This window comes from Barbus barbus (genome assembly GCF_936440315.1).
Source record: "Barbus barbus genome assembly, chromosome: 14".
In the NCBI taxonomy this organism is placed as follows: Eukaryota; Metazoa; Chordata; class Actinopteri; order Cypriniformes; family Cyprinidae; genus Barbus; species Barbus barbus.
In genome coordinates this window covers 18,837,899-18,851,876 of record NC_136742.1, presented here as the reverse complement: position 1 = coordinate 18,851,876, position 13,978 = coordinate 18,837,899, and the positions used below count along the sequence as shown (strand labels likewise).

Genomic DNA, 13,978 nt, shown 5'->3' with positions numbered 1-13,978 from the left:
CACTCAAACTCATCAAAAGTCAACAAGTTCAACAAGCAACAACGACTTATCCAAGTGACTGCAGCAGAACGCACGCGAGAGAGACGAGGCAGCGCAGTGAGTGGGAATTTACCGAACGTGGCACTTGCACGCAATATCCGAAACCTCACACCAAATTTCAGGTTGTGTAGATAGTCAAGCATATATACAAATCATTTAGTAAGTAGAAATCCGAAATTTACCTTAACATATTAGAGGAAGATGTGACTGAAGAATGCACTTCCAGCAGCCATGATAAACAGCAGTTGGCGGTTAAAGTTTTCTATACACAATTTGATTTGCCGAAAGTCACGAGACCGATTACTATCTCTCGATCCAATCACATTAATGGATAAAAATAAAATTAAAATAAGCATGTAACGACCACAAACGGAGGAAAATAGAGGAGTAAAAGTACCGATACATCACTTAAAATGTACTCAAGTAAAAGTAAAAGTATACAATTTTTAAACTACTCAAAAAAGTACAATTACTGATAAAAACTACTTAATTACTGTAACGTGAGTATTTGTAATTCGTTACTTCACACCCCTGCTTATAAATGATGCTTTTTTTTATGTTCTTGATAACATTATAAGCTAACCTCAGAGAACTGTACATGACCCCTTTAAATGTCTAATTTTTGTAAAAATAAAATATATATTCATTTAACAAATTAATATTGAGTTTTTAACTTAAACATTAAGTTCTTAACTTCCACCAAACCTACAATTTAAGAAATTAAGGTTCAGCTAAAGGATTCATTTTTCCTTTCACATTAAAATGTATTTAGTAAAATCAAAATGCATGACTCAAAGTATCAATAATTATAATTTTATTGTATTTTCAGTGTAAGTACTGTAATTTAAAAACATGGTTTATTCATATGTATAAATAATATCATTATTATTGCACGTTAATCATTATTAATGCATTCATGTTAGGCCAGGCATTAAAGGCAACAATCCACACCATTCTGGCAGATTGAAAGAATTGAAACAATGCAATTTATTAATGATTTTTAATATTTATTTTGTTATTAACTGCTGTGACGTGAGCTTACCCTCGGGTGGCTGTGTCATGGGAGGCTTCAGGCAGTACATGTGGTATCCCCGATCACAGTCATCACAGAACAGAAGCTGATCCTACAAAATTAGAGGGCGTCACCGAGCTGTTAGCTCACACACACTCAGCCATACAAGCAGGCTTGCTGTAACATGCATACTAGCAACACGCTGCGTCGATTAATATCAAACAAGAAAAAACGGCTTTGAGAAATCTTGTCTGAGATGTCAGATCACCTATAAAGTATTTCTTTATGCTCACATGTTATTTTATACATCCCCTAGGATTTAACACTCACATCGTTCTCTGAGGTGCCACACAGACTGCAGGATTTACACTCGATGCACTGCCACTGGTACGTCCGAACAGCCAGCATCATGTTGTCTGTGAACTGCAGACATGAAGGATGGCCTGGTGAAAGAGAAAGATGAAAGAATAATCTGACAGAAAGAAGAGAAGCTAAACTCAGAGTAATAGATTATTTTCAGATGTACTTTACTATAATCAATTTAATTTAGAAAAACATAAATCAACATAAAATGTCATAAGACTAATCAGTAGAAAGTTTCTTAATGACATTGATTTACTTTGAGGTGGATTGATATGCAGATGGATGGAGGTATAGACAGACAGATGATAGATAGATAGATAGATAGATAGATAGATAGATAGATAGATAGATAGATAGATAGATAGAATTAAAAGGATAGTTAACCCGAAAATGAACATTTTGTCATTATTTACTCATCCTCAAGTTGTTCCAAACCTTTATGAGTTTCTGTCTTCTATTGAGCACAAAAGAAAACCAAACAGTTGAGGTTAGCAATTGATTTCTAAAGAAGTCAATGGCTACCGTCAACTGTTTGATTTCCAGCATTCTTCAAAATATCTTCTTTTGTACTCCGCAGAAGAAAGAATCTCATAGAGGTTTGGAACAACTTGAGGGTGAGTTAAAGGCAGATTTTTCATTTCAGTTGAACTATCCTTTTAAATTAATAATGACAGGAACATGAAGGGGAAAAAAACAATTACACACGATTTACGTGGAAGGAACACAAAAGTTTCCCCTAAACACCTCCACCTTCTGTTCTGCCCTCCACACACAGAGAGAGGGTAAGCACAGGTTTGGAAAATGCCAGATGGTTCTGTAATCTCACATGTCTGTCTTTCTCTCTCTCTCTGTCTTTCTGTCTCTTAGGGAGGTGTCAGATCCTCGGCCTGCTCATTTCCTCAATGAAACTGTGAGAACAGCAGGCTCCTCTTGCTTGGATGCCCAGTAAAGCATGTGCAGTCTTCCCAGTTTGGAAAGCATGTGGAGCCTTGGCTTGAAGTCAGATGTTATGTGAAGCTCTTTCCCTACAGGGAGTTTCATAAGCATTGCTACCTCATTCCTCTTCATGGCTCTGTCCCTGGTATTCACATGCAGAACTATGTTGAATATATTAAGCCACATTTTGCCAACATTTAGATATACATATTTTGTCTTGATTTTATTTCTTGCAAGTGTATATAAACATGCCTGATTTAAAGGGATAGTTTACAAAAAATGAAAATTATCACATAATTTACTCACCCTCGTATATGGCTTTATATGGCTTTTTTCTTTCAGATGAATACAATAGGAGTCATATTAAAAAATGCGCTGGCCTTTCTCAAGCTTTTTAATGGCAGTGAATGGGTGTCAAGATTTTGAATCCCATAAAAGTGAGTCTATCCATCATAAAAAGTACTCTACGTGGCTCCATGGGGTTAATAAAGGCCTTCTGAAGTGAATTGATGCATTTGTGTGTATCCAAAATATCCATATTTAAAACTTTATAAACTGTAATGTCTAGCGTCCGCTAACTGTTGTATGCGTGTTCACGAAAAAGTGGCATTCAAGCTGATAATGTAGGATCTAGGCATAGCGTAAGCTCCAGTGAGAATATGCTAGTCTCACAAGAACCAAGTTTTGTTTACAGCAAAGGAAAACCATTCTCCTTTTGGCTTATATATCGAAATCCTCAGACATTTTTCTTTACAAATCCTCGTTTTGTACTTCTAATTCACGACCAGTGTTTTGTTTTGCTGTCTCCTCTGCACTTCAGCGTTCGTCACTTCTCATTGGAGCTTACACTACGCCTACGTCAGCGGCAAGAGATTACGGTTTATAAAGTTTTAAATATTTTTTTCTTACACAAACTCATCGATTTGCTTCAGAAGGCCATTATTAACCCCCTGGAGCCGTGTGGAGTACTTCAAAATCTCGACCACCATTCACTGCCATTATAAAGCTTGGAAGAGCCAGGACATTTTTTAGTGTAACTCCAATTGTATTCGTCTGAAAGAAGAAATTCATATACACCTAGGATGGCTTGAGGCGTGAGTAAATCATGAGGTAATTTTCATTTTTGGGTGAACTTTCCCTTTTAAGATTTTGATCTTGATGCAATACATATAAAAAAAATGAAAAAAATCTATCTAAAATATCTGAAAATAAATATTTTATGTGCGATATTTTGATAAAGTTCTGTTAGTTGCATTAAAATTATAGACTACAATGGCCCCCAAAACTATTTTGGCACAAGCCATACTTAATGCATTACTTAAGACATTCATACGTTTAAGAAAATATAAAGCCAAGTGATATTTACTGTAAAGAAAATATGGCACTTTTTTTCAAACTAAACATTTCACAATAATAAGTTTTCAAAGTTTCAAATTATAAAACAACATATTACTCCAAATTCAGACCGTTATAACAATGTTCATGTGAACTTGAGGGGGGCTGACTCCATAAATACACTAGAATGTCCTTGAACTAGTTAAAAACAGCTCGTAGAAGTGGTTTGTTCTAAGATAATGGTTAGCATTATTTATTTGCAGACTTAGATTGATATTTTAGTGTCATTCAGACATTTTTAAGTGTGACTTAAGTGTATAAATACTATTCGAGGTCACTTGTCCCCTGTTTTCCTTCATTGAAACAAAATTAACTCAGAGTAATTCATAAAATGTAAAATGTTTAATGTTTTTCAGTAACAAAATCCAGTTAAAGACTTGCAGGCTGACATTTGGAGAAACAGGACTCAGCAGCGGCCACAGCATGGATGACAGGTTGCATGAAGTGTGTTTGTGTGGTTTGTGCCACAGGTCTTCATGACACAGAAGCAGTTACAAGCATCATCTCTAGCCATGTTGCGCTTTGGCTTAGTATTAAATGAATTAAAGTTTGAATGTTAAACATTGAAACATTTTCTCAAAGTTCAGACATCAAAACACTGGGGGAAATATCATCAGGAGATGTTATAGAACAACGGCTTTAGCCTGCAACAGTTTGTGGGCCTATATACATTAGACAATATCTTAATAAATTATATTATCGTTTTCAAAAAATGAATGCCCTGAAATAGAGGCAAGACCGAAAGCATTAATACGGAACAGTTTCAATTCAAAAGTGACACGAGTTCACCATAACAATAAATAGAAGAGCTTTAAAGAGCAAATATAGCTAATTTTGTTCATACAAAATGGATACACTGAAATATCCCCATATTAACTGGGTGACGTCCCTGTGGCTTAATGTGTATTGTGCCTTTTATTGCATGTATTCTGTTTTCTAGTTCATATTTACTGCATTTTCCTATTTAACATAGGAAGTTTATGTGCTTGAAATCCAGTGTATTATTATTATTATTTGCATTTACACATACACAGTCAAATCCTCAGAGCTGGATCTGTTAACAACGTTAAATGGTCCAGATTTTATTTGCAAAACAAAGCCTTCATGAGAATCATTGCACATATGCTACAATTATACCCCTTCTTGTACCTGTCGTTTAAGGAGAGTTTCCTGAATAGTAAAGGGAAGTTACTCCAAAAATACGAGTCCTTTTTCTTCTTCTTACTCAACAAAACTAGGGAGAGGCCAAGTTTCATGTATCCTCCAGCAAACATGGGATTTCAAATTTCATTGTCATTTTTTGTTTTTGTTCTTGTGGCTGTCCTGAGAAAGGAGGAGAGATGGACATTGAAATGCCAACTGGCTCTTACCTCTCTGCAAACTGTCCTCCCTTCCCTCTGGATCCAATCAGGGCCTGGCTTCAGCCAATTCTCTGCCTTCTCGTAATCCCTTTATTTGCAAATATTGTATTTATCCAGAGGTAGGAAGAAAAAAAAAAAACCCCTCTTCACTATCCGACCTACAGACACATGTTGAGTATTTTCTCCTCCTTGAGGTTTGAAATTCTTTAATTTCTATTTCTAAAGTAAATTTCCACACAGTAGGCATTTTATCTTACATGGCGAAGTGTAATCCACACATCGGTAATGTCCCTGCGATTTTCCATGGTGGAAAACAAACAGTCCAGAAGTAATGGCTCCTCCGATAACTAGCACCTCTCAGTATACAGAAGTGTGAAGCAATAAAAACAACATTCCTTAATTTATAAAAGGCTGCAACTTGTCCTTTGAAAGCAATTCCTGAAGTTAGCATTGTGTCTGGAGTTGTGAATCCGTTACGCATGCTGCTGCAAAACAACAGGAAAAAAGGAAAAAGAAAAAAACAGGCAGCGGACACATGCCGAGAGTTTCTCTGATGCTGTTTTCTTGAGGTTTCTCCTTTGTCTATCTGTACTGAGGTGAGCCTGTGCTGTCGTCGGACAGAAGCCCGTCCAGGTCATCCTCCTCAAAGCCGTGAAAGGTGGACGCCTCGCTTTCTGACGTGTCGCCGAACATGTCCAGAAGGCTGCCCGTCCTCCTCTTCACCCTGGTCCCACCGACGCGATCAGCTGACATGCATGACGGACATATCAGCATCACAGTGGAAACACACACAAGTAACACTGCAGTCAGCTAGGACTCACACTCCTCTGAGCTTTGGACAACTTGCAGTCTTTGCTGTTACTCATACATTAAGGGATTACGGCTTGCATGTCTGATTGCCTGAACATGTGCTTATCTCATTGGTTGTAGATTAAAGTTGCAGCGCATTAATAGCTGTAAGTCAATCATGAAAAGGGATAGATCACCCTAAATGAAAATTCTGTCATTATTTACTCATTGACTTTTGAGGTGAATAAATAATGAAGGGATTTTTTGTGTGTGTGTGAACTATCCCTATAAACAATTTTATTTAATTTTTTTACTGAAGAATACATAATTTGGTCTCTCCCTGTTCTTTCTATACCATTCGATTATGAGAAGGCAATGGATCACACAGCCAAGAAAGAAAAACATAAAGAATGGAAGCATATGAGCAAAATAAATATGAGAATATTTTGCGCACATGAACTGAGATAACTGATAATGCCCTTAACAGTTAAGAATTTTGAGCATGTTAGGAGTTCAAAATAATTTAAGAAAATAAATGGAGGACCCTTCCAGGATCATTTGCTTGCAGAATACGCAAAACACAAGCACTCAGAGAGATGAACAAAAAGGCCATGTCACGTATAAACGCTCATTCTCAACACTGCAGGATTTGGCTCACGTGTCTACACTTACAAACGCAACACACATTCAAATTTTTTCTTTTTTTTTAATCAGAATTTATTATTATAATTTTTTTAAAGACCTATGTGGATTGGTTGGGTAATTACAAAGAGCAAATGTTCTCAGGTCTGCCACCTTGAAAACGTTTCACATCTATCTAAGCAATCTAAATTAAATGTAAGATGCTTCTGGACCTTGTAGTCTTGGCATCAGCCATGAAAAACAGCATGACTTAATGGTTTCTTCCGTTTCGATCGAAAATGACACTCCCACAGCACTTTCACAGAATTGCACCTGCTTTCCCTTCCAAATCTAATTAGAGTGAACTGTGATCTAGCCTTGGTCAAAACAGTCAGAGCAGAAAATGAATATCAACTAGATGATTTTTACTTAGGCCTATATGTCTTTTGTATGACAACAAAACTATCTTAGCAGTAAAACTCAATTTTTTATATTAGAAAGAGACAATAACAAAAAGATAATAATTTCCTTTCCATTTATTAATTAAACAAAAAAGAAAAAATATATAATTTTTTATATTTATATTATTAATTTAATTTGTATTATTTTCACTATGGTATTTTTTGTTGCACAAAAGATATTTCAGTAAAAAACGATATGTTAATTATTAATTTTCTCATTGCACGTGCAGGGTAAATCCAAAAGTGATCAAATGCAGTCAGACTGTTACTTTCATATTTTGGTTTTTGTGTTACATTACTGATTACATTTTTACTAATTAATAAGTCATTTATACTGGAATTCATTTTTAAAATGACCGAGCGATCTCTCCTCACATGTTGCTTTTAATCAGCATGTTTGTAAATACTGCAAGAATTCATGAATAAACACCAAGACTGCAACAGATAAACAACTGCATGGAAACAGTGGTAATCTGCCCATCTCTAAACTACTGTGCTGGTTTCCAGGACACAGATTAAATCTAGTCTGGGTTTAAATCGCTGCTAATGGCAACTCTCCATTAAAAAGCCTTACTAGTAGAATTAATCTGTGTCTGGGAAATCATTTCTATATGACACCATTATACCAAGCCAAACCCAAATCACAACAACTCAAAGAAACTCCATAAAATAAACAAACAAACATGCTCTAGCAAAACACACGAAAAGATGAGATATGCACAAACAAGCTGATGAAATGTGCTATTGATGCATGACATGATAAAGCATTAAATGGGATCTGTACTTTTTCTTTTGGTGGATACATATATACCAATATGGGCTTTATTAAATGTACTAAAGCTTTTTCAGATCAACTAAAAAAAATAACATCTCTAGGATACATAAATGTATATCATTATGTGGTGTTTTACTGTTGTGTGCAAAATTTACCACATTTAATTATCTTAAAAGCAAGGATAATGTGTGTATAATAATCATTCATTTCTAGTTCTTTTAAATAGAAGACTAACATGTCTTTAACCTACTACATCAATAAAACTAACATCTGATTTGCAGACAAAGTCTTATTGACCTGAAATACAGAAACTGCAATCTGGCCCATTTTAGAGATTTTTACATTGATTACAGAGAGAGAGAGACATCTCTGAATACTTTAACTGACTACATCTGGCAATTCATTAAAAAAAATCTTTCTTTTTATAATTTCAACCAGATTATTATTAGGGGTTGGAGACACAATTGATTCTCTTCAACGATTCTGAATCGATTCTGAGCTTGTTTTTTACCCCCCGCATATGGCACATGTGCACGCTAAAGACGTGGCGGGCTTCATTGCACAGAATTTGCGCTGTTGACACTGTGTGTTTTCTTTAGATATGCTTTCATTTATGCCGTTTGGAATGCAGTACTACTATTAGATGCACGAAACTCGTGCACTAACAGACTTTGACGTGTGCTTTGTTTGTTTGTCCTGAAGCTCGATTGTGGCTGCGGTTAAATGCACTTGCATTTTCAAATACTTTTATACAAAATTGATGTAGGCTACACACAGTCAGTTATTTTTCAGAGCAGGACAAAACATCTGATATCAAAATAGATATGTGCATTAGTGTGAATGCAGCCCGTTAAAGCTGCCACTGTCATCAGTAATAATCAAACAGCAATAATGCTGAGGAAAAAAGAAAAACCCCTAACTACTGTCTGTAAACGGATACTTAAAGAACACTTATTTTAAATAAGTAATTATTTAAAAAAAGTAGCCTGCTTATATAATAAATAAAAAATAAATAAATTTGATATAAAATTGATATGAAGATGTAGCCGTGTGAGTTGATAAAGATAATCATAATTGAATAGTGAAACCAGTGAAGATTCGCACCCCTATTTTTAAGATGGCAGTACTGACATACAGAGATTCCGACTATAAACAAAAAGCATAGAAACTGCAATTTTGGTTAAAATGTAAAATCTATTTTAACAGCTGAAGAATTAATTGGGGAAAAAATGTAGATCAAGAATCGTTTTGGAATCGGATCGTGAAGTTCCTGAAGATTCCCACCCCTAATTATTATTAGCTATGCCATAGTAAACATCTCCCTCAGAGTGAAATTAAAACAAGATGGAGGTGAAACTACCCTTCTTGATCTAACATGGGCAGATACTGTTACTGTGAGTAATAGAGAATATAGTGATGTGAAGGGACTCACCAGAGCGGCCGCAGTCTGAACAGGAAACCAGCTCCTCAGCCTGGCCTGTCTTCCTGTTAGAGCCTGAGTCTCCCAGACAGAAGTCACAGTAGTCATTAGGGATGATTGCGCCATCAGGCCCTTTCTGTGCTGTAAAAATAATACAAATTAAAAAGGAGAAGAGAACATAGAAGAACAGTGGCCTATTCCAAACCCAAACAAACTAAAATGGGTTTAAAGAATATAAATAGAAACATTTGTGTGTGCTATGTATTTATTTGCTTATTGAATACTAAATAATATCAATTAGAATATAATTTGAATATTTATATTGAATATGTTGAGGCAGCTCACTAATGTTTGGAATAGAGCAAATGCTACTAACTATAGCTATGCTAAAATTCACACTGGATGTTAACTATAGAAATAATTTGTTACAATTATTTTACCATGCTTAAAGTCGCTATGTAGCATAAGTAGCGACAGATTATTTCTTCATATTGTAACATACAACTGAGTGAAATGGATTATCGAAAAAGAACACTATTCAATCCATCAGTTGTTGCCAGAATGAAGGCAGATCTGAAAAGGGGCGGAGTTTAAGCAGACTAAACAATACCCCACATATAGGTCACCCTTTATTTTAAGGTCCAATTCTCATGATTAAAAAATCATTAACTATGACTTTTGCCTCAATAAACTCCTAATTTGCTGCTTATTAAAAGTTAGTAATTGTTAAATTTAGGTATTGGGCAGGATTAGGGATGTAGACTATGGTCATTCAAAATATGTGCTTTATAAGTACTAATAAACAGCTAATATGTTAATAATATGCATGCTAATAAGCAACTTGTTAATAGTGAGAATTGGTCCCTATACTAAAGTTGTTTAAATAAAACATATGAATGTATGAATTGTTCACACTATTGTTATTAATATGCAATTAGAAAACAGGCACGACACAAAAAGTAACCCACAATAAACACAACATTCATAAAATGTCTAAAATGTACATGGTATATTGGGTGTTGGAACAGAGTCCTAGATATTAAAACCTATTAACTTACGCTTGTGATTCTCGTGGTGGACAGGCGGAGATTGGGGGATTTCAGTTTCTCGTTCTTCCTCTCCCTCCTCTTCAGCAAGGTGAGTATGGGTGTAATGGTAGCTTAGTCCAGGGCGGTTTTTGTAACGCTTCCCGCAAACTATGATAAAGAACATTAGTCATGATGAAATTCATTTTACTGGCAAAAACTTCTTATTTAGTCTCAAATAAGTTATTCTAATAGTCAAGCTGGGATGCTAACACACATCTAAGGAATTCACAAAGCAGCTAGCTGTGGAGTCAAAGCGTTATCACAAAATCTACACGGCATGTTCTCAGCCAGTGAGAGAGACATGCACCCCGCATAAGAACAGCGTTTAAGGCACAGTATTAGCACTGCAACCCCACAGTGTGTCTTCATGAAAAGGTACAGGTGCTTCTAGGCGTCGTAGCAAGTGCCCTGCACTGACTGTACCTGTAAATTGGTAACGTAACCTTCTCAGAGCAAAACTATGAATATTACATATATATTAAATAACACCTCTGTTGAACGCGGTCAGAATCCGTCACTGATACTGTATGTCTTGGGTGCAATTATGTAGCTTTTAATGTGGTCAAATGCTATCCGACTGTGATCCGATCACTGAAAACACGTTAATGCTAGTTGTCTTATTAGATTACAGACATGGGATATATCACATTACTATATCATAGTGTTGGTACAGTATGGTACATACAGTATACAAATGAATTGCTGTTATTGAACATGCTGGTTTAGGTTGTCATATTATGTAAAGCTCAGCACAGAAAAGATTTGTTTCTCTCTTCAGGTGGATGCAGTAAACATGTCAAGCATCTGTGGGTTGCAGACTGCAATACCAGCAAAGTAAGCACAATATTTTCACAGTAATAAATTCTCTCACTACAAATCTATAAAAAAGGATGGACAAACCAAAAAAAGCATGTGTACTGTATTTGAAGAAGATCATAACTAGGAAATGTTTCTTTGATTTAATATAATAAGGATTTTTAATTAATTTTCAAAATATTTTATACAAGACATGAAATTTATTTTCCTTTTAAAGAAAAAAGGTGAGTCTTTCCAATCAAATTTCAGTGGGATATTTTAAAGATCTTGATGATCCTTTATTTTAAAGTAAACTGTATTTCAGTTCATTGCTTTTGAATGCTGTGTTTGTGTTGTATTTAAGTTTCATTGTTACATTTATGCTTAAAGGAGCCTTAAGTTTCCAACCATAGTGGGCTTAATTGTATTAAATGTCTACTTGAAGTGTACTTCAAATCTTAAAAGTTTGTATAAACTGTACTTGTAGATAATATAATATTAATACAATAAAAGGCCACTTAAGTGTACTTAAAGAGAGTACGCCTTCATGACTGTTTCTTAACAGACTTAAAAAGAGCATTTTGTCATTTTCAATTCAAATTTAATTTTAAATACATTTTAAATCATTGTTTTATCATTTTTGTCATGCTCTAAAAAAAGTACACTTTTTATGTTTTATGTGTTGATTAAACATACTAATGCACATATTTTAAGCACGTAAAATTATGAAACTATAATACACTTAAAATACAATTTACGTATGTCTTACACTTAACATTCATTGCTCAAGTAAAGTATATTGTTTAAAAAGTATGCTAAAAATTTACTTTAGCATGTACTACTTTTTCACAAGGGTAGTGAGATTTTAGTGGTGAGTTATATGTCTTCATCTAATGTGATTCTAAATCACTATAATCATATTTGTTAAAATTATACTCATGGTATTCTGTGGAAAATGTGCTTTACTAGTATATATTTGATGTAACCAATGTTATTTTTGTACAGACTGCTGAATCATATAGATGGACACAGGAATTATTAAGGCAGAACATATAGTATGGAAAAGGGAAGCAACTACATGCATTTCATTTTAGCAAACTGCACATCCAGAGTCAATCATTCCAGCAATGCAGCAGATTTTACCTAGAACAGGACCTGCAATCTAGATGTGGCAATGAAAAGGCTACTTGTTCAAACTTAGCAGCGGTGTTATTAGCCATGCGTGATAGCTTTGGCCAAGCAGCGTGAAATATTAGCAGCAGCTACAGAGAGAAGACTGAACCAGCCGATTTATGTTAATAATCCCTCCCCAACATGAGCATTAAGTGTTTAGCCTTGTCATTAGCATAGCCCACATGTCCGAGCAAGAGCAAGATGGCCACATGGCTGAATACCTGAATCAGTGGTTTTTGAGTTATGCTTTTGTTTGTATCTGTCTGAAACAGAGGAGACACAAAGCAAAAGAGTAGACAGAAAAAAAAATAATACAGAAAGTAAGTTACATTCAGAGAGGCCTCTGGAACCCAAAGTAGCTCTAGTATCTCCTCGGGTAGTCACATGCTTTTGATATTATAACAGGCCACCATGCCAAGATGAGAAACACAGGCAGGTACCATATGAAAAAAATGAAAGATGTTTTTTAGGACCCAAAGTAGGACAGTCAACAACAGCATATTCAAAATAGTTCAAATCCCATGATTGAAACAGACGTCAGAGACAATAAACATTCCTTATTTTATTTGACAGCAGTGTGGAATGAAAAATAAATACTGTTATACATTTACTAATTTATACTAATATTCAGTGGGGTCCAAAAATCTGAAACCTGTAATGTCTCTCTCTACTTTTATCACATTTTTATAATTTAATTAAAAATAATTCAATACAAATTACATTATCTGCATTACAATTCATTTGAGTGAAAATTTTTTTTAAAAGAACTCAGAATGGCAGAAATTTGCTCACTTGATTAACTGTAAATCATTTTTATTCATCTTTTAAAATTCCTGTGAATTCAAAAAGTTTTTTTTCCAAGTTAAAAAAAAATCTGATTTTGATAATACTGGATTTTCTAAGTGGCCTCAGACTTTTGGACTCAAAAATTAGGATTTTTCTCTTGCAGTTCAAATGTATACAAAATGATATATCTATTTCAAGTTACTTAGACTTTAAGGCACAAATGTTGCATATGAAATCAATGAAATTGACACTTACTGTCACACACGTAGGGTTTATCCTGATCGTCGTTGGCCACTGCTTCTGTTCGCCTGCGCCCAGAGCCTCGACCCTGATCAACAAATAACAGACAATTATATTATATAATCACTTTCTTTTTGTTTAGATCATTTCTCATTCATCTTTTCTTAGTCTCTGCACACACCACAAGTCAGAGAGATCAACACAAGTTTTCCTTTTTCATGTTTTATTTCCCTCTTCGGTGTCAGTCCGCCCTGTCTCAAGCGGTCTCTTTTTCTTGCTCTTACTTGCATTTTTCCTTCACACCATCCATAGACTTTGATGAGTCATGCTCATCACTCACCCTGCCTTTGTTTCGATGCTTCCTCTTTGGTGTGTCCACTTCAAAATCTTCATCGTCATGGAAACCATCCCCATTTTCATCTGCCTCAAGAACCCTCTGCAGAGAATGAAGAAAGTTGGGGTATGCGATTAGATGACTAAGATCAATGCACTGCATAAAAAAAGACAATAGTCTGCATATAGAGAAAGTGGAGAAATTTATTGCCATATATGGTCAATGGGGTCCTTAAAATGCTGGCATTTCGTAGCAACATAGTATAAGAAACACTAAGTGTGAATTGTTTTTATGAGTGGGTCATTGACTTACTCATTCAGCCGATTCATTCAAAGATGCTGATTCATTCAGGAATGAGACAGCACCTACTGTGTGTTGCTTCTCCTGTGG

At 35.1% G+C, this 13,978-nt stretch overlaps 1 protein-coding gene across 4 annotated transcripts in view; it reads right to left on the bottom strand.

Annotated features, from left to right (window-relative positions):
* Positions 1-13,978, bottom strand: part of LOC306880675 (zinc finger protein DPF3-like) — a 41,073-nt gene that overhangs the window by 7,449 nt on the left and 19,646 nt on the right. Inside the window, exons 5-11 of one of the 4 annotated variants that reach the window (XM_079434373.1) lie at positions 13,595-13,690; positions 13,270-13,342; positions 12,450-12,491; positions 10,231-10,368; positions 9,185-9,313; positions 1,382-1,494; positions 1,082-1,163 (exon numbers count right to left, since the gene is read on the bottom strand). In XM_079434373.1, the coding sequence (XP_079290499.1) occupies positions 1,082-1,163; positions 1,382-1,494; positions 9,185-9,313; positions 10,231-10,368; positions 12,450-12,491; positions 13,270-13,342; positions 13,595-13,690 (673 nt within the window). Of the gene's footprint in view, positions 1-1,081; positions 1,164-1,381; positions 1,495-4,066; positions 5,853-9,184; positions 9,314-10,230; positions 10,369-12,449; positions 12,492-13,269; positions 13,343-13,594; positions 13,691-13,978 lie in introns of those variants that run through there. The other 3 variants (XM_079434370.1, XM_079434371.1, XM_079434372.1) reach the window with 3 other exon arrangements.